The sequence below is a fragment of the Budorcas taxicolor genome, chromosome 2, assembly GCF_023091745.1.
Source record: "Budorcas taxicolor isolate Tak-1 chromosome 2, Takin1.1, whole genome shotgun sequence".
Lineage (NCBI taxonomy): Eukaryota > Metazoa > Chordata > Mammalia > Artiodactyla > Bovidae > Budorcas > Budorcas taxicolor.
In genome coordinates, this window is record NC_068911.1 from 125201704 (window position 1) to 125226806 (window position 25103).

The 25103-nt window shown below is 36.6% G+C and overlaps 1 protein-coding gene and 1 pseudogene across 1 annotated transcript in view; both read right to left on the minus strand.

Moving 5' to 3' along the window:
* TMEFF2 (transmembrane protein with EGF like and two follistatin like domains 2) overlaps positions 1-25103 on the minus strand; it is a 281503-nt gene that overhangs the window by 121710 nt on the left and 134690 nt on the right. Inside the window, exon 5 of the mRNA XM_052635667.1 lies at positions 3472-3568. Within this exon, the coding sequence (XP_052491627.1) occupies positions 3472-3568 (97 nt within the window). The remainder of the gene's footprint in view (positions 1-3471; positions 3569-25103) is intronic.
* On the minus strand, positions 10688-10774 carry LOC128044027 (uncharacterized; annotated as a pseudogene).

Consider the following 25103-nt stretch of genomic DNA (forward strand, 5'->3'; position numbering starts at 1 on the left):
AATCTCTTAATCTAGGGTTAAAGAAAAATCAGGAATTAATATTTCACATTTGTTCAGTATTATGATTACAATAATATTATTTCTCAGTAGTATTTATTCACATCTTGTTATTACTTTGTAATGTAGAATTGAGGAAACTTTATGCATAAAACTGTAGTTTAGTTAATGTCAAAGGAAAAAACAAAGCTAAACACTGACTGGTAGTCTTTGCTTCCACAGAGCATACGCAGTGTTTTATGTTTGTGAGAGGACTTGACCGTGGTTTCATCCAAAATCAATAGCACATCAAGCTCCCCTGATCCAGTTGACTAGTACTGAGTCAGATCACTCCCCTATTGCCTCCTATCTTACTTTATAGCCTCTTGCATTCCATGCCTATTTAATTTCATTTATTACTTTCTTCTTGTGTCCTTCAGCTGTTTCCAATCTGCCCTTCATGGCCATAACTAAATACAATATGTTAACATACAAAGGTATTTATGTAAACGAAAATCAATACGCTTCTCATTTCAGCACCATTCGTTCTTGCTTACATTGGACATTTTTAGTACATTTTATTAAACGCGAACAACTTTTCATTCTTGCCGGGGAAATATAATGATCTTCTTGGCTCCCTGCCCCCTGCATCCCTCTAATCTTCACAGCTATGGCCACTTAGCCCCATCTGGAGGTTCAGCTTTATTCTGCATTTTGGAACTAATCTTGTCTCTAGGCTGGGGGCGTACAAGATGTCCTAGCCAAAAGCTAACTGATTCATCCACCAGCAGCCTTGCTGCTGGCTTCATTCTGACCCTGTAACTTATTCTGAGATCCAAGGGCTTGTCCCAGCCCTTTGCAGCCAAGATTTGACTCTGTACACTAGTTCCAGTAGGTGGGTATCCAGTATCTGTCCTTGGTTCATTTTCCAATTCCTTGATGACTGAAGTTCTGCTTTGCCCTTCTTCCTGTTCCCTTTGTAACTGAATTTCTTTTCCTAATTCTAGCAGCCATGGCTGTTGAATCTTTCTGATGCCACTTAACTTGCTCTAATCTCCTTGTTCTGTCTACCCACATACCACAGATCTGAGGTTTTGCTAGAACACCAGAGTGACACTGCTTGCCTGGACATTTTCCCACTGCCTGCTGCAGCCTTCTCTCTTGTCCCCAGCTCTAACCCTGGAGGTCTTGAGTCATTGGATCTAAGCTGCGTGCAATCTGTCCACCACATTATTCCAGACATGACAGGGGAGAAATATTTTAATTGCACCTTTGGTTGAACTGTTATACTAACATCCTCGAGTTACTTTCACCTCATATCTTTATCTTGACCTGCCACTTAAACACTTTAAAACTCAATTTCCTCTTTGTAAAGTGATCATAATAGAATCTACTCCTAGGATTATTACATAACTGAGAAAAAAAAGAATGCATACATATAGGTCAAGCCCATAGTAAATAATCAGTCATTTTAATCTGCTATTATCATACCATTTCTTAGATCTTTGCAGTTGTAAAGTGAATGATCATTAGACAAGAATGGGGAATGGGAAATTCTTAAGAAAAAATTAGAGATCCATGTGAATTTGTTAAAAGTAAAATAGCTGATAGTAAGATATTTAATAGCATTAAAAATAAAGTTAAACTATAGATGTAGTCATCAACAAACATTAAAAACTAAGATATTTATTTGTGGTGGATTCATGTCAATGTATGACAAAACCAATACAGTATTGTAAAGTAAAAACAAACAAACAAACAAACAAATAAAAAAACTAAGATATTTTAAAGATACATTTCCTATCAACGTGTCTTGATATATAATGACTAAAACTGCACAGAGCTTTTAAGTATTTCAGTCAGTTCAGTTCAGTCACTCAGTCCTGTCTGACTCAAAGCATGTAGAAGGAGAATAATTCTCTGAGTCGGTCATTTATCTTAGAGCAATATTTATACAACCATCTGGGGAGTTTTAATAAGTAAAGTTTTAAGTCCCACTTCTCTGAAATTCTGATTCATTAATTTTGACATGGAACTAAAGATGTGTTCCAAAAATTCCCTAAGTAATCCTGATGATCAGCCAGGTTTTGGAACCAAAAATTCATCAGTCATTCAGATATCCAGGAGATTCTTAAGAACACATATGTTTGTTTACCTCAGGATGGTCAAACTAGCGTATAGACTCCCTGACTTGGCTCCTAGCTGACCACTGGCTAATGTCTGACAGGCATGGAAATCCTACTGATGCCAGCTTATATTAATGGGTGACTGTTTCACCTGGCTGGATAATAGCAGTGCCTACTTGTAAGTTCTTTGTTAATTTACCTTAAGAATCTCAGTTTGCTTAGTTGGAATCCTCAGTTTAATCTACATTAAAAATACTCTAAATTGTTTCAGGTATAGACTGTTTCATTTTTGTCAAAATTGTCTTGCCTTAACTTTTCCTGTTTCTTAGCTAAATTCCCTCCACCCACAAAATGTTTGATCAAAATGATTGTGCTTTTTTCCCCCAACTTTACTGAAGTATAATTGGTATATAACATTGTAAATGTTAAGGTGTACAATGTGTATATTGCAACGTGATCACCACCATAGTGTTAGCTAACACTTCCATCACCTCACATAATTACCAGTTATTTTTTATGTGTGGTGAGAACATTTAAGATTTACTCCCTTACCTACTTTGATCAAAATGATTGTTAACTGCTCTAGGCAAACAAACACAAAAATGAAAGGGCTCCTGTTTGCTTTCCTGAAAGATATGTGTATAAAAGTTGTATATTAAGAGAGAGAGATAGAGAGAAAGAAAGATTGCCCCTTTCTACTATTATGCCACACAAAAGCCTTTGGGTTGTTCACTGTGGGTATGAGATCTGGGTAGGGCCAATACACGTGGGCCCTGGAGAAGGAAATGGCAACCTACTCCAGTATGAGAGTGGATGCCCTAGAAGGCAGACTTATTTAAAATAATGAATATTCAAAATCTGTTGAGTGTATCTTTAAAGGAGAAGCTGAGTAACACCTGAGTGAAGGGAGTAGTTGATCCTAGACGGTGGCTCAGAAACCATTCCTTGCCCTAACAGCTCCCTAATTCAGCTATGGGTGTGCATATATATACCTTTAAAAAAAAACCTCTGTGGTTACCCAGATCCACCATCTTGGAGCAGATTAGCAATTATCCATTGTTTATTGACCATGCTTCTTGAGAGATGTTTTGGTAAATACACTTTTTCTCTCCATCTCTTAACATTGACAGTATTTGGGAGTCTCAGTGATATCTTATTGTATCTTATCAAGTAATTCCCTAGACAGCTGTTTGGCTGACCCAACTCTTAGTTCAGCTGCAGAAATTCCTTCCTGTTATTGTAGCCCTCATCTTTCCTAGTTGAGAACTGGATTTTAAAAAATGCTGAAAATGTCTTCTTTTAGGAAATGATACAATAAAAATAAATTATTTACCATTATTTTGTTTAAAAGAATAAAACAGCACATTACCAGACATCCTCAGCATCTTCATCACATTCTGCACCAAACTGGCAAATATCACAGGTGGATGTCTCCTTTTGACTGGTTTCTCCTGAGCCTTCATGGACTATAAGACAGAAAAAAGGGAACAAAAAGAATTCAGATAAGTGTGCATAATATCAACTCCAAGACTATTTTATATGAAAGCTGCTACTTTTCCAATAGACATTTTTGCAATTGGAGCTCCATTAAGATTGTCATATTTGACTTTCTTCTTCCCCAAATTTGAAGCAAACAATGACATGCTAGTTACTGAAATGTAGTGAATAATTCTTTTTACCAGAAAAATAAACAATAGAGTTTACTGGATTTATCAAAATTGGTTGGTTAATAAACCATATGAAAGAGTTAATTAAAAATAATTTAAATTGCATGGTATCACCAACTCAATGGACATGATTTTTGAGTAAGCCCCAGGAGATGGTGAAGGACAGGGGAGCCTGGCGTGCTGTAGTACATGGGGTCGCAGAGAGCTGGACATGACTGAGTGACTGAACAACAACAAACTTGTTACTGGCCTAGAGGGAAAATCTAGTGTCTATAAGAAACACTTAAAATTTTCTCAGTCCTAAATTATAGACTTTTTCATTTAAAGGCTTTAATATATAACTTCAAAAATTTGGGTGGGCAGCTTTGACTTTTGAGATATGTCTTTTCTCCCCCTCAAGATGTAAAAAGTACTTATAAGGAAAACTATATTAATTATAAATTTTAGAAAACACATTTTAATTGGTTTTTATACTACTTTCTTGAATCTTACATAAATGTTGCACAGAGCCCATCATTGTGATTTCTTCTATAAGGGCTATGAACATATATTTTATTTAAAAATATATACTTGTCACTGATGATAGTTATTCATGTTGGCTTAGACCATAAATTACAAGTGCAAAAATATGCTGTATACAATCTAATTATAAAATTAAGCTTTCAAAATTAGGGAAAAATAGTGTAAATCAATTTTAAAAATTTAGTATTTGAGTTCAAGAAATAAAAATCTGACATACAGATGGCTAACAAACACATGAAAAGATGTTCAACATCACTCATTATCAGAGAAATGCAAATCAAAACCACAATGAGGTACCATTTCACACCAGTCAGAATGGCTGCTATCCAAAAGTCTACAAGCAATAAATGCTGGAGAGGGTGTGGAGAAAAGGGAACCCTCTTACACTGTTGGTGGGAATGCAAACTAGTACAGCCACTATGGAGAACAGTGTGGAGATTCCTTAAAAAATTGCAAATAGAACTGCCTTATGACCCAGCAATCCCACTGCTGGGCATACACACTGAGGAAACCAGAATAGAAAAGAGACACGTGTACCCCAATGTTCATCGCAGCACTGTTTATAATAGCCAGGACATAGAAGCAACCTAGATGTCCATCAGCAGATGAATGGATAAGAAAGCTGTTGTACATATACACAATGGAGTATTATTCAGCCATTAAAAGAATACATTTGAATCAGTTCTAATGAGGTGGATGAAACTGTAACCTATTATACAGAGTGAAGTAAGCCAGAAAGAAAAACACCAATATAGTATACTAACGCATATATATGGAATTTAGAAAGACGGTAACAATAACCCTGTATGCGAGACAGCAAAAGAAACACAGATGTATAGAACGGACTTTTGGACTCTGAGGGAGAGGGAGAGGGTGGGATGATTTAGGAGAATGGCATTGAAATATGTATAATATCATATATGAAACGAATCGCCAGTCCAGGTTCGATGCACGATACTGGATGCTTGGGGCTGGTGCACTGGGACGACCAGAGGGATGGTATAGGGAGGGAGGAGGGAGGAGGGTTCAGGATGGGGAACACGTGTATACCTGCGGTGGATTCATGTTGATGTATGGCAAAACCAATACAATATTGCAAAGTAGTTAACCTCCAATTAAAAAAAATAAATTTATATTAAAAAAATCTGAGCAATACTTTTAGATGAAGATTACTATTTATGAATTAAAAAATATGTAGTTGACAGCAAAAATAGCTTTACTTATAGATGAAAAACTGCAACAACCTAACAACTGCATAGATAATATTATTCCATGGACAGATTACATACTTAAAAACATGTTGATATCCAGAGATCCTTAAAAAGTGTATTTTTGCAAAAGGTTATGCATTTTCAACAGAAAAAGAACATAATTAAGTATGGCATTGGCTTCTAGCATTATGAACCCTAGTAAGGTAACATTTTGAACAAAGACATCATTTATTAAAGTGCACCCTGAACCTAACATATTCAACTTTACTTATTTAATATGATATTTTCATAATTTATTCTTTGTTTATTAACATGAGAGTTATTGATAGCTACAAAAGCAAAGCTCTTTATTCCTTATTTTCCAATTTACTGCTCAGCAAATAAGTGATTTGATTTACCAGAATAACAACAACAACAATAAACAAAACCATCATTTAGAGAGCTGTGTTTTATAGTTTTTCCAGGAAAGATAGATTTATTTTTTCCAAAGCAACATTTTTCCCCCATACTTGATTTGCACTGCACATTAAAAAAGTTATGAATTAAACAGATCAACTTCAATTGCAAAAGTACTGATGGTATAGTTTTTAAATTGAAGTCTAAAAAAGTGGTGTTCCTCCCCAGAAAGAAAGAGGAATTCTAGACTCTGCTAAAATAGACAGCACTTATTATCCACTCTATTACATTAATAGAGGCGAGACCATTAGAGTGGACTATGGGGATAAGAAGGAAGCTGGGGCCTCACCTCAGGGGAGCCTGAACAGCTGAGGCCCATCTCTTTATTACTTATTATTAATGCAACACAGAAACTGCTAATGGGAGAGAGCCTTTTAGTGTTAGCAAGATTAGCAGCTTCTAGACTAAAACTTCCTATCACTCAGGAAACATACTAACACAATGGGAAGGTCCTTAATGAACAGTTATAGCCACTTATGGGCAGCCCCATCTTCTTTCACAGCAGGGATCCTTGGTTAGGGATCTACTGGAAGTAATCCAGGCAATGAATCGTGCTAACTCAGCGGAACTAATAATAATATTTCTACTGGAAGTCACATTACATTTCTATAAAAGGGCAGTTACTGGTAGACTTGAGATGTTTGGAAATTCTCCCACATAGAGAAGAAAGCCCAGAAGTAGCAGTAGCAAAATCTCTCTCAACAAATATTCTGGGAATAAAATGTGAAGCAATCACAATGAAAAATAAAATAAAATATTTCCATACTTTCTGAAGCCCAGATTTGTACCTTTGTAATAAACAAATCAGCATCCAGAATTCATTTAACACTATAGACCAATGATTCTTAAATAGGGTTGGGCTCAGAACCTCTGTAGATTTGGTTTGTTAATTTACATATTGTTTTTTAGATAAATGCCTTGAGATAACCTCAGAGGTACTGAATTTGTAGGCCTGGGGCTTGGAAATACACACACACACACACACACACACACACACACACCCCACACAAACACACACACACACTGAACAACTTGCTCCTAAGCATCTCTGCCTAAACAATACTGAGAAGACTTCCTCTGTCTCAAGCATCCTCCTCTTGCAATGAATGTCTGGCTCAGGACTTCTGCCACTTTAAATTGCACAGGAAGCACCTGGAAGTTTTGTTAAAATAAATATTCTGATTCAGTAAATGTGAGGTGTATCCTGAGGTTCTAAATTTCTTACAGGCTCCCAGAAACTGCTGCTGCTGGTCCACAGACCACATTTTGAATAGCAAGGATAGCACTGTATTTTTCCAACCACAATTCACAATGTATTAGTGGGTAGGGAAATACAGTTAGTGAGGCACTATCAGCATTTTTGCAAACATTTTTGTAAACATGAAGCAGAAGGTACTGGGACAGAAAACACAGACCACATCTTATTTAGCAAGTATAGTATTTATTTTATAACACTAATTTCGTTATACATATGATATCCAACCAGAGCTGCAACTTAAATTTTCTTTTTAAAGGTCACAGTCACAAAAGCTTGATAACTATTGAATTAGCACATGCTAGATCCTTGGAAATCATGTGTTGAACTGTACTATTCCTTTTTTCCTGTTCTTTTCAAAGTATAAAAAACAAGAATTGGTGCTTCAGTTTAGTTTAGTTCAGTCGCTCAGTCGTGTCCGACTCTTTGCAACCCCATGAATTGCAGCATGCCAGGCCTCCCTGTCCATCACCAACTCCAGGAGTTCACTCAGATTCACGTCATTGAGTCAGTCATGCCATCCAGCCATCTCATCCTTGGTCGTCCCTTTCTTCTCCTGCCCTCAATTCCTCCCAGCATCAAAGTTTTTTCAAATGAGTCAACCCATCTCATGAGGTGGGTTGTACTCCAAAGTACTAGAGTTTCAGCTTTAGCATCATTCCCTCCAAAGAAATCCCAGGGCTGATCTCCTTCAGAATGGACTGGTTGGCTCTCCTTGCAGTCCAAGGGACTCTCAAGAGTCTTCTCCAACACCACACTTCAAAAGCATCAATTCCTCAGCACTCAGCCTTCTTCACAGTCCAACTCTCACATCCATACATGACTACTGGAAAGACCATAGCCTTGACTAGACGGACCTTAGTCGGCAAAGTAATGTCTCTGCTTTTGAATATGCTATCTAGGTTGGTCATAACTTTTCTTCCAAGGAGTAAGTGTCTTTTAATTTCATGGCTGCAGTTACCATCTGCAGTGATTTTGGAGCCCCCCAAAATAAAGTCTGACACTATTTCCACTGTTTCTCCATCTATTTCCCATGAAGTGATGGGACCGGATGCCATGATCTTCATTTTCTGAATGTTGAGCTTTAAGCCGACTTTTCAACTCTCCACTTTCACTTTCATCAAGAGGCTTTTTAGTTCCTCTTCACTTTCTGCCATAAGGGTGGTGTCATCTGCATATCTGAGGTTACTGATATTTCTCCTGGCAATCTTGATTCCAGCTTGTGTTTCTCCCAGTCCAGCATTTCTCATGATGTACTCTATATATAAGTTAAATAAGTAGGGTGACAATAGACAGCCTTGACATACTCCTTTTCCTATTTGGAACCAGTCTGTTGTTCCATGTCCAGTTCTAACTGTTGCTTCCTGGCCTGCATACAGATTTCTCAAGAGGCAGGTTAGGTGGTCTGGTATTCCCATCTCTCTCCGAATTTTCCACAGTTTATTGTGATCCACACAGTCAAAAGCTTTGGCATAGTCAATAAAGCAGAAATAGATGTTTTTCTGGAACTCTCTTGCTCTTTCAATCATCCAGCAGTTGTTGGCAATTTGATCTCTGGTTCCTCTGCCTTTTCTAAAACCACCTTGAACATAAGGAAGTTCATGGTTCACGTATTGCTGAAGCCTGGCTTGGAGAATTTTGAGCATTACTTTACTAGCATGTGAGATGAGTGTGGTAGTTGTGTGGTAGTTTCAGCATTCTTTGGCATTGCCTTTCTTTGGGATTGGAATGAAAACTGACCTTTTCCAGTCCTGTGGCCACTGCTGAGTTTTCCAAATTTGCTGGTATATTGAGTGCAGCACTTTGACAACATCATCTTTCAGGATTTGAAATAGCTCTACTGGAATTCCATCACCTCCACTAGCTTTGTTCGTAGTGATGCTTTCTAAGGCCCACTTGACTTCACATTCCAAGATGTCTGGTTCTAGATGAGTGATCACACCATCGTGATTATCCGGGTTGTGAAGATCCTTTTTGTACATTTCTTCTGTGTATTCTTGCCATCTCTTCTTAATACCTTCTGCTTCTGTTAGGTCCATACCATTTCTGTCCTTTATCAAGCCCATCTTTGTTGAAACATTCCCTTGATATCTCTAATTTTCTTGAAGAGATCTCTGGTCTTTCTCATTCTGTTGTTTTCCTCTATTTCTTTGCATTGATGGCTGAAGAAGGCTTTCTTATCTCTTCTTGCTATTCTTTGGAACTCTGCATTCAGATGCTTATTTGCACTCATTTGCTGATTATGCAGGAATGAGATTCATGTATACTAAAGTATTATTTTAACCATACATCTGTATGTTAAACCTTTTGAGTTGTAGAGTAAAAGAATTATTTCCCTTTATTCTATAAAACACTGGAGGAGGGCATGGCAACCCACTCCAGTATTCTTGCCTAGAGAATCCCATGGAGAGAGGAGACTGGCAGGCTGTGGTCCATGGGGTCACAAAGAGTCAGACACAACTGAAGTGAATAAACACAGCACACATTCTACGAAAGGTTAGGTTTCAGCACATGATTGAGGGAAATTTGAGGAGTAAGGGAGGTGGAGCTCCTGAAAGCATATTTTATATAATTGTGTGGTTTAGTTGCCAAATTGGGTCCAACTCTTTGAGACCCATGGACTGTAGCCCACCAGGCTCCTCTGTCCATGGGATTTTCCAGGCAGGAATACTGGAGTGGGTTGCCATTTCCTCCTCCAGGAGATCTTCCTGACCCAGGGATAGAACCCTGGTCTCCTGTTCCTGATTGCTGCAGGCAAACTCCTCCATTGCAGGTGGATTCTTTGCCAACTGAACCATCAGGGAAGGCCATTTTATGGTTTTTAATATTTTATATATGCTACCTTACCCTCGTGGCTCAGACAGTAAAGTGTCTGCCTACAATGCGGGAGACCTGGGTTGGATCCCTGGAGAAGGAAACGGCAACCCATTCCAGTACTCTTGCCTGGAAAACCCCATGGATGGAGGAGCCTGGTAGGCTACAGTCCATGGGGTCGCAAAGAGTCGGACAAGACTGAGCGACTTCACTATGCTATGCTCTAGTCATAACTGATTTAATTAATTCCTGTAAGAGTATTCTGGATTGGAACATTATAAGCAATGATCAAATTACCTCTCTCCTCTATTCTCCCTGCCCTCATGGTTTCATCTGGAAATTCTTACCAAAATTCCTTTACCATGACCCTGTTCTGGCCCCACTCAGCTTCTCACAGTGGATGTACCCACCTATTAGTCCAGTTCTCTTACAAACTCACTATAATGCCTCTGTGCCTCTTATAATATTCCAAACATACTATTTCTTTTTTTTTTTTTTTTTGATTCTTTAAATCAGAATTTCAAGCTTTTAAAAATTTTATTTTTAATTGGAGGATAATTACAATCTTATGTTGGTTTCTGCCATACATCAACTTGAATCAGCCATAGGTATACATATGTCTCCTCCCTCTTGAACTTCTCTCCCCATCCCACTCTTCTAAAAAATATGGAATTTTTCACAGGCACAGGGGTCATGCTAATCTCTTTATCATTCCAATTTTAGTATATGTGCTGCTGAAGTGAGTACACTATGTTATACTATTTCTGAAAACATGAAATATTAATGTTCAAACACAGTTATTCAGTGTCATTTATTTGATTCAAAATTTCAATAAATTTTACATTCAGTGAAATGCTCATGTCTTTCAATCAATATTGAGGAACACATGCCAAGGACCAACTCAATCATTCCAGAAAGTTTGATTTCACCGCCTTTTCAGCCATCTCTCTACCACTGTTCTGTCTTTCTATATAAGCCAATCAGTAATCTGATCTGTCACCACAGATGGACTATTTCGGAATATCACATCAAAGGAATCATACACTATGTAATTCCTGTGTTCAGCTTCTACCAGTTGACATCATAGTTTTAAGATGAATTCAGGTAGTTGCCCATATCAGTAGTTTATTTCTTTTGGTATTCAATTGAGTGAATATACCACAGTTCATTTTTCCATTTTCTTGTCCAAGGACATCTGCTTGTTTTCAGTTACTGGCTGGAAACAAAAACTATTTATGAATAAAGCTGTTATAAATATTCTTGTAAAAGACATTTTGTGTACATGAGTTACTTCTCTCAGATGATTACCTCACAGTGGGATTCTGATATTGAGATAGCCACACCAGCTTTCATTTGCTTATTGTTTCTATCTTTTTTTTTTTTTTTACTTTCAACCTGTTTCTTAGCTTATGCCTAAAGTGTGTTTCCTGTAAACAACATAAAGTAGAACCTCACTTTCTAAAAATTTTATTTATTGTTAATTTTGACTGTGCTGGGTATCCTTGCTGAGCATGGACGTTCTCTAGTTGTGGTGAGTGGATGTTCCTCTAATTGCAGTGCAGAGGTTTCTCATTGCAGTGGCTTCTCTTGTTGCAGAACACAGGCTCTACCGTGCTCACGCTTCAGTAGTTGTGGCTCATGGGCCCTACAGTTCGGGCTCAGCAGTTGTGGTGCATGGGCTTAGTTGCCCCACAGCAAGTGGAGTCTTCCTGGACCAGGAATCAAACCCATGTTCCCTGCTTTGGCAGGAGAATTCTCAACCACTGGACCACCAGAGAAATCCAGATCTCACTTTTTTTTTTAATCTAGTTTGAGTATTTCTGCATTTAATCAGGTTATTTAGTCCATTTACTTACTGTAATTATTAATGTGTTTGGTTTTAAATCTCCCAACTTGTTGTTTGATTCAACATTTTTTTGTTTTATTCTTGAGTTGCAGAAATTTTTAATATATTTTGAGTACAGATTTAGTCAGATACAATGTATTGGGACATATTTTCCCAGTCTATTTTCTTTATTTTTTTTTTTCTTTGTAGATGTACAGACATTTTATTTTGATGAAATTATTTTTTATTTTTATGATTTGTCTTTTCTGTGTTATTTCTAAAAAGTCTTCTATTCAAAACTCATATGATATTCTTCTGTGCTTTATTCTATTCTCTATGTGTATTAATTTTTAAATTTTACTTTATGTTTAAGTTTGTGATCTACCTAAAATTGAATTTTGTGCATGATGTGAAGCAGAGATTAAGATTCTTTGTTCTTCCCATGTGGACATGATTTTTCTCTCTTGATCTGTCAATGTGTTGAAATATATTAATTGATTTCCATAGGTTAAACCAACCTTACATTTGAGGCTAAGTCAAACTTGATCATGGTATATAACCTTTTTGCATATACTGCTGGATTTCTTTTGCTTGTATTGTGGTGAGCATTTTTGTGTCGTGGTTCACAAGACGTGCAGGTTGTAATTTTCTTTTCTTGTATTGTTCTTGTTTTGTTTTAGCATTAGGGTTAAAATGGCCTCATGATATGAGTCGGGAAGTATTCCCACTTCCTCTATTCTATGAAAGAGTTTGTGGAAGATTATTATTTCATTGTTTATACAAGAATTTTCAGGTTTCCCTCATGGCTCTGGAGAAGGAAATGGCAACTCCAGTGTTTTTGCCTGGAGAATTCCATGGATGGAGGAACCTGGCAGGCTACAGTCCATGGAGTCACAAAGAGTCAGCCACAACTGAGTGACGAACACATATACACACACACACTCATAGCTCAGTTGGTAAAGAATCTGCCTGCAATACAGGAAACCCTGGTTCAATTCCTGGGTTGGGAAGATTCGCTGGAGAAGGGATAAGACTCACTCTAGTCTGTTTTATTGCTTCCTTCTCATTTTTATTATTTTCTTTACGCTATAAACTTAGAGTTTATTTTCTAGTTTCTTAAAATGGAAGAAGTGCTTGATACCATTCTTATTTTCTAATACAGGTATTTACATCTGTACATTTTCTTCTAAAGACTTTTTTTGTGAAAAATATAAATTGTAATATCCTTTGAGATTTCTTCTTAGACCCATGGATTATTTAGTAGTGCATTTTTTAACCTCCAAATATTTCTGAATTTTCAAAGGTATATTATTTTTATTTATCTTTAACTTAAATATACAAAATTCATTGAGAATCATTTAAAATACACAAAAGATTTGCGTGGTCTTAAGGACACAGAGAAATGTAGAAAAGAGTCACTCCAGGTTTTAAAATTAAATGAAAAATAACAAGCATAATATAGGGTTTCATTAAATTCAAAGGATTTTAGAGTTAGGTAGGAAGAATTTTAGATCTTTTTACCCAAACCCCATCCCCTCAATGCAAAATTCAATCAAATGATCAACCTGGATGAGAGTTGAAACAAAAAGTAGAATTGTGTGAGCTACGAGAATAAATTGTTTTGGAGTGCTGAAAAGTCTGTAGTACTGAAAAGAGCTCAGCCTGATTGTCCAGGCTTTGAAATAAATCTCTCTGGAGTTTGACAAGTCTATGTCTGGTGTTCAAGATGTTATATATATACTAAAAAAATCCATCCAGAGTGATCTATCCATCATGGGTAGAGAAAATATTCTGTTTAATTTAAATCCTTTGAAATTTATTTAAACTTGTTTTATGGCCCAGAATATGATCTGTCTTTTTGACTATTCCATGTGCATCTTAGGATTTGTAATCTCTTATGGGGAGTGATTTTCTAGAAATATTAATTAGCTTAAGTTGATGATCTAAATCATCCATAATTCTTTTGATTTTTTTGCTTAATTGTTCTATTACTGAGAAAGGCGTGTTAAAATCTCTACTGGTGACAGTAAAATTGTTTCCATTTCTCTTTGGTTCTTTTGTTTCATCTTATATTTGGGAGCTCTGATATTGGGTGTGTAAATGGCAATCCACTCCAGCACTCTTGCCTGGAAAATCCCAAGGACAGAGGAGCCTGATAGGCTACAGTTCATGGGGTCGCAAAGAGTCAGGCACGACTGAGCGACTTCACTTCACTTCACTTCAAACATTTAGGAGTCTACGTCATCTTTAATGAGTGACTGTTTAGCGTTATGAAATGCCCTCTTATACTCTCTGGTCACTCTTTCCATCTTGAAGTCTACTTTGTTCTGATATTCAGAGAAACATACCAGCTTTCTTTCACTTATTGTTTCGTTTTTTTTTTTTTTTCTTTAGTTTTAATGTGTTCATTCATTTATGTTTAAAGTGTGTTCCCTGTAAACAACATACAGTTGGATCTTGCTTTTCTATATAGTCTGAATACGTCTGCATTTACTGAGGGTATTTAGTCCCTTTACTTTACTGTAATTACTGAAATGTTTGGTTTTAAGTCTACCAATGTGATGGTTGATTCATATTTAGCCAATCATTTTATATTCCTCTGTTCCCTTTTCTGTCTTTTTTTTTTTTTTTTCTGGTGAAGCAAATATTTCATGGTATTTATTTCATCTTACCTCTTCTAATAATTAGTTTGTTATATTTTTTGGTTATTGTATTGGTGTCTGCTTTAATGTTTGCAATACACAACTTTAAATTGTAATCTATTACTTCATGAACATTTTTTCAACTTCATAATTATACGTTTATCACAGTTTATCTTTTGCATTCTTATTACCATATATCATACTTCTACCTGTACTACAGCAACTCATGCTCCTTTTAAAAATTAGTTTTACTTTAAATATCCATCTTACTCTAATTTCATAGGCAAAAAGCCAGAAATGTCAGTGCTAATGGAGACTCCTGCCTGTCATCGTTAAATGATTATTTGACTTCTGATTCACATCTCTACTTTTGGAGACTTATCTATAGTCTTACATTCCCCATGGAAGACATTATAGGCATTTGGCACTTATTGTAGATTGAATTATTTTGCCTATAAAAGGACTGTACATTCCTCTCCATGGCCATATGATTTGAAGTTCCATGACATCACTCATAGGTTTATGACTTGCTTTTGTTGTTGAAGTGTCAGTAGAAGTGAGAATCTGTATGAAAGCCAACATGTGAATTTCTACTTTGTTGCTTGTCCCCTTTGCATAAAAAAGGCATATTCCAGAATAGGAGCAGTTTCTTCAACCAGTCCCTAAATGAGAAGATTGACCATAGCCATGGGAGCAAGAATTATGCCACTCACTGATGTTATAAGCCTGAGGTCGTGAGGTCACTTGTAACCATAGCTTTACCTAGTGAAAGACGGCTAATATGACCTGAATTAATGTTATCAATAAATTCTAAGGCAACATTTTTCATATCATTTTCCACACCTCAAATTTTGGGAGCATTACTGTACAATTTATATCTGCTTTTCAGTTCAGTTAAGTTGCTCAGTCGTGTCCGACACTTTGTGACCCCATGAATTGCAGCACGCCAGGCCTCCCTGTCCATCACCAACTCCCGGAGTTCACTCAAACTCACGTCCATCGAGTCGGTGATGCCATCCAGCCATCTCATCCTCTGTTGTCCCCTTCTCCTCCTGCCCCCAATCCCTCCCAGCATCAGGGTCTTTTCCAATGAGTCAACTCTTTGCATGAGGTGGCCAAAGTATTGGAGTTTCAGCTTCAGCATCACTCCTTCCAGTGAACACCCAGGACTGGTCTCCTTTAGGATGGACTGATTGGATCTCCTTGCAGTCCAAGGGACTTGCAAGAGTCTTCTCCAGCACCACAGTTCAAAAGCATCAATTCTTCGGCTCTCAGATTTCTTCACAGTTCAACTCTCACATCCATATATGACCACTGGGAAAATCATAGCCTTGACTAGATGGAACTTTGTTGGCAAAGTAATATCTCTTTTATCCCAGTCTATGCACTCTTCCCACTTTCTTCTCCATTTAACTCTAGTACATCACTTTGACAGATATATAATTTGTCCCACTTAAATTAGCCATAGTATACACATTAAACCTAATAAACACAGTAAAGGAAGCCATAAACAAAACAAAAAGACAATCTACAGAATGATAGAAATTGTTTGCAGGAAATTAGTATCCAAAATATACAAAAACTTACACAGTTCAATAACAACAACAAGAACCACGCAACCCAATCAGAAAGTCGGCAGAAGACCTAAATAGAAATTTCTCCAAAGATGACAAACAGATGGCCAATAGGCACATGTAAAGATGCTCAATATCACTAATTATTAGAGAAATGCAAATCAAAACTACAGTGAGTTTTCTTTACCTTTACACTGGTCAGAATGGCCATCATCAAAAAATCTACAAGTAACAGATGCTGGAGACGGTATGGAGAAAACAGAAACAGACCCAGAGACATAGAAAACAAACTCATGATTACCAAAGAGGTAAGGAGGGAGGGATAAATTAGAAATCTGGGACTAAGAGATATAAAAACTACTACATATAAAATAGATAAACAACAAGGACCTATTGTGTAGCACAGGGAACTATATTCAATATCTTACAATAATCCATGATGAGAAATAATCTGAAAAACAGTGTATATATATACATATAACTGAATCACTTTTTGTACACCTGAAAATTGTAAATCAACTGTACTTCAGCTAAAAAAAACCCAAAAACCCACAAAAAAACATAGTATAAATATGCATAAATAGAAACCTCCATGTGCATCAAGTCTGAAATAAAGTAAGGGGTCCCTGAAACAATCATAATGCATCAATAGAAAGAGTGAGCTTTCTAAGCTTAAATATGACTTATAGATACTGGTTCTACACCCATTTAAATTATTAAAAAGTTAAAAAAAAGTATACACATTTTATGTAGATCTTAATCCGAAGTTTTCAAAATTTAGAATGCATTTTTTCTTTGCATTTTAGAGTCAATATTAATCTAGTAGTCAGTGCTTTTTGTTTTTGTTTTTTAAATAGATGACAAAGTTATCATGCCTTGGTAGGCATGTAATTTTTTCCACTTTATTTACATAGATAAAGGATTTGTCAGTGATACCATTCAATGTTATCTGTTGTAACTAAAATTACTTTATCAAATTATAAACAGTGATTTTTCTTTCTGAATTACTTGCATAAATTTCTATCTCATTATCACCAAAAAGATGAACTTTTGAGTTTATCCTCCAATGAAGGAAAAATTGCTCTTAAAGAATAGACACAAATCAAAACCCTCCATTCCATTTTTTAATTTGTACAGTTTTGTCTGTTTTGCTTTTTGTATGGCAGTTTTACCTCTCACTTGCCTCTCCCACATGTAAGTTGAATTTAAATGATGGAAGCTGCTGACAGTTGCTAGAGGCTCAGACAATTCTAAGCTGTTGTTTATGAGCCATAGTCATGTTCTTTTTTACATTTTCCAACATTTCCCTAGAAACCTAAATGTCTATAAAGAAAAAAAAAAGAAATACTTTCTTTTGATTCATATTGTAATGTGTTGATATTGTCATATGAATAATAAGTGCACAGTTATCATATTATTGAAATACTGAAACAAGAGGAGTAACATTTTGGTCTCCTATTTACAAAACTAGCACAGATTAATTCTGTGTGGGTATCAGGGCCATAACGCAGTAAGATGTATTCAGATTTGTGGAAGGAAATTCATTATCTTTGCTTCTTTTTAATTAAAAGAAGTACAAATCCACTGATAATTTTTAATAAGTGATTTAAATGCCAAAAAACTAAAGGAAGGTTGAAATTACACTTACACAAAATGGTTTAAAAGAACCAAGTTCATGACTGAGCAAATGTAATTTTATATTAACCACTCAAAAGAAGAGATCATTACAGAAAATCTAATTTTTCATAATTAAGCTAGTTTGCTAGAGCTTGACAAGGATTCTTTAGAAATCACATATAATTTATCTTCTCCACAACTGAAAATAATTTAAGACATTAATACAATGTTACTATGTTGAGGCATAATTCTATTGTCATCATTTAAATCTGACTGATTTCACTTAGCCCTGAATTAGAACTAAAGATACTCAGTTGATTAGAAAATAAAGAAAGAGAATGAAGTAAAGAAAGGAGAATGAGAGAAGGAAGAATGGAAAGAAGGAAACAAGAAATGAAGAAAGCTTATTAAGCTTGTTATCAGGCATGGCAGAATTCATCAGAGCAAGTCACCATGCCAGGCTTCATGAAACTCTTACTGCATCAATCATATGATAATTACACCCAAAGATGCTTTTATTATACTCAGTATAATTAATTTGTATCATTTTATGTAAATTAATACAAATAATTAAAATTTTCCTTATCAAATGCCTCAAAGGTGTGAAATTTATATTTTATTGGTAAGTGATGAACATTGACTTGGGCTGAATGAGCTACTGTAAAGCATAGCGAGTACCAAATTCCAATTAGAGGACATTAGGTAAGACTATGGAGAAGGCAATGGCAACCCACTCCAGTACTCTTGCTTGGAAAATCCCATGGGCAGAGGAGTCTGGTAGGCTGCAGTCCATGGGGTCATTAAGAGTCGGGCACGACTGAGTGACTTCACTTTCACTTTTCACTTTCATGCATTGGAGAGGGAAATGGCAACCCACTCCAGTGTTCTTGCCTGGAGAATCCCAAGGATGGGGGAGCCTAATGGGTTGCCATCTATGGGGTCGCACAGAGTAGGACATGACTCAAGCGACTTAGCAGCAGCAGCAGGCAAGACTAAGAGTTAGTAAGTGGAAACAGTACATGTACTTGGCACTTTTTTGCACAGATTTGCTGATGAGGAAAACAGAGAATAAGGCATTAGTTAGAAAAGGCCTTGGGGTCAAGAAAGGGATTTTTTTAATGAAAGGAGGAAGTTGAAGCATCATTGTCAGACTGAGAACAACGATGGAACAGAAAGGAACAAATTTATGGAGAGGAGAAAGGGCTTAAGCACGAAGCAATGTCCTCAAGAAGGGATGGGTTTACACATGGGTGTAATGTTTGGTCTTAGAAATACAAATACGTCTTCTGGCTCATGGAAGTTATCTACAGATGTAGGCAGGAGGTGACATGAAAAGAGGAGGATGAAATAGATCTCTTCTGATTGCATTTATTGCCTGTATTGCATTTGTACTCAAAAGAAAGGTCATCAGTTGAGAGGACGTGATAGGAAGAGACAAAATGTGAAATATAGGGGAGTAAATGTGAATGACATTACTTTGCCAACAAAGGTCCGTCTAGTCAAGGCTATGGTTTTTCCAGTAGTCACATATGGATGTGAGAGTTGGACTGTGAAGAAAGCTGAGCACCGAAGAATTGATGCTTTTGAACTGTGGTGTTGGAGAAGATTCTTGAGAGTCCCTTGGACTGCAAGGAGATACAATCAGTCCATTCTAAAGGAGATCAGTCCTGGGTGTTCTTTGGAAGGAATGATGCTAAAGCTGAAACTCCAGTACTTTGGCCACCTCATGCGAAGAGTTGACTCACTGGAAAAGACCCCGATGCTGAGGGAATGGGGGCAGGAGAAGGGGATGACAGAGGATGAGATGGTTGGATGGCATCACCGACTCGATGGATGTGAGTCTGAGTGAACTCCAGGAGTTGGTGATGGACAGGGGGCCCTGACGTGCTACAATTCATGGGGTTGCAAAGAGTTGGACATGACTGAGTGACTGAACTGAAATGAACTGAACTGAATGGGAATGAAGAAAGACCAAATCTTTGTAAATCTTTTTTTAACACTCATTTGTGTTTAACTCTTCTAAATAGTAAATCTCTGATGAACAAAGATATAGCTTTATTAACTTACACTTCTGTATGTCATTAGTACATGACTTTTGGTATTGATAACTTAAAGACATTTTGTGACATAGAAAGTTTCATTTGAATCATCAGATAAAGACTAAATTGTCAATACAGTCAACTTTAATTTGCTTAATATTTGTTTTAGTAGAGGGACTCTGCCATCTAGTAACAACCTATCTGTCATGTTTCTTTCCTATTTTCCCATTCTATCACCATAGTACTAGTTCAGATCCTCATCATTCTTGCCTAAACTTCTAACTACCTGATCTCTGAACTTGCAAACTTGCCTCTCTTAAATATATTTCCCATGTATTGTATTAAAATGAAAATTTTACATGCCATTTAAAGTTGAAAATGATATGAAGTAATCTAAAGGCAGTTAGTTATGTGATAGACAAAATTTAGGCCTAATGCTATGAGAGCTGTATCTGGTTTACCCAAGTTCCTTCTTGGTCCCCAGATTTCTTGCTCATAAAATGAGATGCCTGCCCTGCTTAGCTCACAGGTGGTGCTGAGAAGGTGTGAAAACGCTTTGCACCCTCTAAGTTGCTCTGCCACCCTAAGGTGTTAATACTAAAAAAGTGTTGAAGTTAAGTCATTGTTTATCCCAAGTAAGAAGGTTCTTTGAAGGAAGTTCAAGCCTGGGCATCACAAACATGAATTTTTGGCTCTTGTGAGTGGCCTTACAGTGATACTGTAAGGGAGTAGGGAAATATGAATCATAAAACAATATAACAAAATAGAGGAATAAAAATATTGAGAGACTTGTAGAAAAAGTTCTGTACCAAAACATCCTCATTTGGTTTCTCAAATGACAGGATAAAAGGATTGAGGGGGGAGCAGGTAAGAAGTGGATGAGAAGTCTCAGAAAAATAGCCTCAGAAATTCCTCAAGGAGCTCTGGGCTCTGTTCATCTTGAAACAAAGAAAGCACTGAAATGATCATTTCTTTATTATTGTTGAAGATAGAATAAAATAAGAACTTTACATTTTACTTTTCAACCTGCCTGTTATGGGCATCGGCTTTCACTGTAAAGCCTGAAAAACATATTCATCTAAGTCTAATTTCTAAGTCTAAATGAGACTTAAGAATAAAATTTATAAAGATCAAGGCTTGTTTCAATATATAACTTATTGATATAAGTAGGCCAATTAAATAAAAGAGCAGCAGTAATAATGAAGCCAATTTTAAGAGGTCAAGGCATTTCATAGAATTGGTACTTATAGCAATATTTTTTCTGAATTGTCTATAACATTTCCAGCCTATTTTTGCTATTAAAGGTCCAGTCCCTAGTTTTTGGACTCACAATAGCCAAAATAATGGGAAGAATGTCAGGGCTGGGATTCAGTGTTGGCGCTTAGTTTCAATCTTGAGTTGGATATAGCCACACTCCCTTTTGCACCCCTGCTTGTTTTACATTGAGAGACCCCTGCTTTATCTCTCCAAGTGCCCTCTGCCTATTGGCTCTGGTTGGTGGAATTCAGTGACTCTTGTGATTTCCTTTTCCAGTCTACAGCTGTCTCTCTAGCTCTGGTTTCAAATCTGTAACATATGGCCTGTTTCCTAGCACTCTTGAAGACCTTTCTTGTGATGCTCCATCTCAGAATCAGCCCCACTAGTAGTCACGCCAGGAAGGCCCTACTACACTCAGTTGCACTGGAAAAGCACTTTCACCTACCTTATTTTGAATTAAGATAAGCAAAAGAAAGCAACGAAAAATGTATGGTCAAAAGTAAGAATAAAAAGGTCAAAATGATCCAACCTGAAGTGTAAAAGAAGACATGAACATCTTCCACAAAATGGAAAAAAGGAAAAGACAAAACCAAACCCAACCCACAAAATGGCCTAAGAAAGCTGAAGTGCTGGAATAGGTTAGAAATTGACTTCAATCTAATCAATATGACTTCTTACAGAACCATGAACTCAATCTAAAACTGTAAAGTGGAAAGAATGAATAATTATGAAAAAGACATCTAGATTTTTTAAAATTGTATGAGATTTTAGAGAAATGTTTATCACCATTAGATCACCAAGGATATCCAGAAATAAATGGAAGGACATAAATTTTTAAAAATTAATAACTCTTTATTTGGAATCTCATAATGAGACCAATTTTCTAAACTCTGAGTTTTTAAACTCAAATCACTTTTATTTACAGTTTCATCAAGATTCATGGACCTTTCATTTTTTAACATCTTACACCTGAATTGTAAGATCCATGGACCTTTCATTTTTAAATACCTTACACCTGAATTGTAAGATAATTGGAAATATATTAATTTCCTTGTTCTTGGAAATTTGAGGAAAAGTTTCTTCAAGTTTTTGGGAAACTTGTTGGTCAGGCTAAAACCTAAAAAATAAGGTTTAACAGAGACTACAGCCTATTCTTCTTAATGTTTATTTTAAAAATTATACTGTTGAAGGACATACATGCTAAAATTCTCAAGCATAAAAGTATGAGTCAATTTTGTGAATAAGTAAAAACATATTGATGAATGTAATAAATCCAAGAAAGAAACATTTTAAAAGATCAAAACATTTGTATTATTTATAACATTGTGTGTTTAATTTATGGAATTAATAACAAAATCAAAATCATCCTTTTGTAAAGCATTGCTGTTGTTCATTTAATTGAGTCAATGAAGTATATCAAATGACTATGAAATATTGGTCAATAAGCAAACTTGAATGACACTTTAAAAACACAAGTCTTATTTAGTTCAAAGTTTCCCTATACCTTCAGGATAAAAATCCACAGTCTTTATCATTGTTTTCACAGTCTTTCATGATTTGACCCCATCCTATCTGTCCACCTTCATCTCTAGAACCCCTGGCATACTCCTTATGTTGATAGCTACTTTTCATTTTTCTGAGCATTACATGTGCTGTTACCACTGTCTAGAATGGCATGTCTATGGCTAATTCTGATTCCAATTTGAAGATTCTGCTGTAGCATCACACCATTTAGGAAGGTGTCCTCATCTTTCACCCTCTTCCTTCATTCTTGGGCTGTGTTGGGCCCTTGGTCCGTGTCCCACACGTTTTCAGAACTCTTGTATCATAGAGGTTGTATACAGAGGTTTCCTGATTCTTCCACTGTCCTGAGAATTCTTCAGTGTCAACTCATGTGTCTCATTTGCTTGGATATTCATTCTTAGCCCAGTGCTTCAGAGATGACAGAAATTAATGGTCAGAGAGGGGAATTTCAGAATTCCAGATCTTTGTATTGTTGTAGTTCTAGGTAATAACAATGTGTGGCCACCTTTCCAGACAGCTAAACTGAAATTAGGAGACTGGGGAATTATGGGGTCAGTTTGGAGAAATATCAGATACACCTTTGGTAACTATTAATGTTGGGCATTAAAATGCTCACGCACAGGGCAAGATTGCATTTCTTGGATGGCTTGTGGTTGAACAGGCTATGTAACTAGTTCTGGCTAATAAGTTGCTGAATGAAAGTGTCATGAGTCGGTTCAGACTAGAGGATTTAACTGTTGGTTAGTGACCTTCCCTACTACTGAAGGGTACCTAAGTTGTGCAGGAAAGGGAGCCAAAAAAGGAAGCTATCACGTGAAGATAGTAAACAGTGGTCAGACGCAGCATACAATTTTGAGAAAGTACTGGCAAGGTTTACTGATAAATTGGGTGCAGGTGGAAAATCAATGCTTAAGATAGCTGCTTCATGTGTCCAGGTCCCTGTATGACTGCAGTAGGCAGAGCCAGCTGCCCCCAAATAACATCTTGCACAGCCAACCAACAGTGAACATGGAGTAAGTATGAGAAAGGAACCTGGATCCTTTGAAGTCACTAAGTTTGGGGGATATTTATTACTACTATAACCTTGCATAACCTACCATAACTGGAATATGTCAGGGAATGAGGTTAAGAGGCATGGATGCAATCTGTTTATTGCTGGAGCTCACTAGCAACTCCCAAGTACCCAACTACTGACGGCTACCCTGGAATAGAATATATGAAAATAAACCAGGTGCTGAATCATTGAGAAAAAATGGCAGTAATAGGGAGTTCAGCAGCTTATACCAAAAGTATGGGGAAAAGATGATATCAGCAAATAGCCTGATTTTGATTAAGAGGCAGTTTATTGAATGACAGTGCCAGGCTGCCCTGATGGTAGTCTGAAAATGACAGTATGAAGCCAAAAATGTATGGTCTAATGTGGGAAAGTAGAGCTGCAATAGATATGGTTTGAAGGAGTGTTACTCTGTCACTAGGAAGACAAGAGAAAATTACTGAAACCTTTAAGAGAATTTAATCTTAGTCTTTCACTAGACACTAGAGTTAATATTGGTAATAACTATCAAAAACTGTAAGAATATACTAAGTTCTTGTATCCTTAAATAGACTTAATTTTACTTTCTCAGAGCATATCGGAACCATTTTCCAGTAATTATTGGTATTTTAAAATCTATGTTCACATGCATGCTTTTAATGCCTTAAAGCCCCTTGACGTGAAGGTCAGATTGTGACTAATTCAGGGTATCCTGAAATGGAAGAACATATTTTTTCCTATCTCAAAACACATTCCACTTCCTGCCCCCCCAATTCATACCCACACAACATTCTGTACTGTCACTTTCAATTTTCCCCAGTGCCACTTAGATTTCTTCATGCATATTTGTATTTTTAGATCAGATAAAATGAATAGAAGGTTCTTTCCTTGAAAAACATGTAGTGTGATTCAAAGAAAATATTAATGAAAAGAAATACTTAAAGTTTTGTGAAATATTGATATGTAGCCACTAATTTTGTCTCTACAATCAATTGCTTTTTCTCTGTGTATCTCAAGCACCGTTCTCATGGAATTATATAGCTGTACAAGCACTAGAATCGACAGAATTTTTAAATGGAGGAGAAGGGGGTGGGGAAACAAGGCACTAAACACCATTTCTTTCAAAATACTCGTAAATTTGGAGGTAGTACGTACGGACAAATCCTGTCTTTACTGCATCGTATTCATTTTTGAGAAAAACACACCTCCATACAGAACTACTTTCCATCAGCACAAATACAGGTATCAAAATGAAGAGGACTTTTGCTGGGTTGTTAAATTCCTTAGAAACAGGCTGTCTTTCATGACATCAGTCTCCTTCCTCTTCTGTTCCCACACAGCTTGACAAGCAGGTCACAGAGAAAGGTTGTTAATTACATCCTTTGCCTAAAAGGGATTTGGAAAAAAATAAATGTACCTTAGCTTTACTCTCAAGAGGGTCAGATGGCTGAGGCAGTGATTTGTTTGTGTACAGATGGGCTAGTGCAAAGGAATGGAAAAAATACTCGGGTGAAGAATTTTCAAATGGGAGGATGCGTTTCAAAGACAGCTTCTATTATACGCCA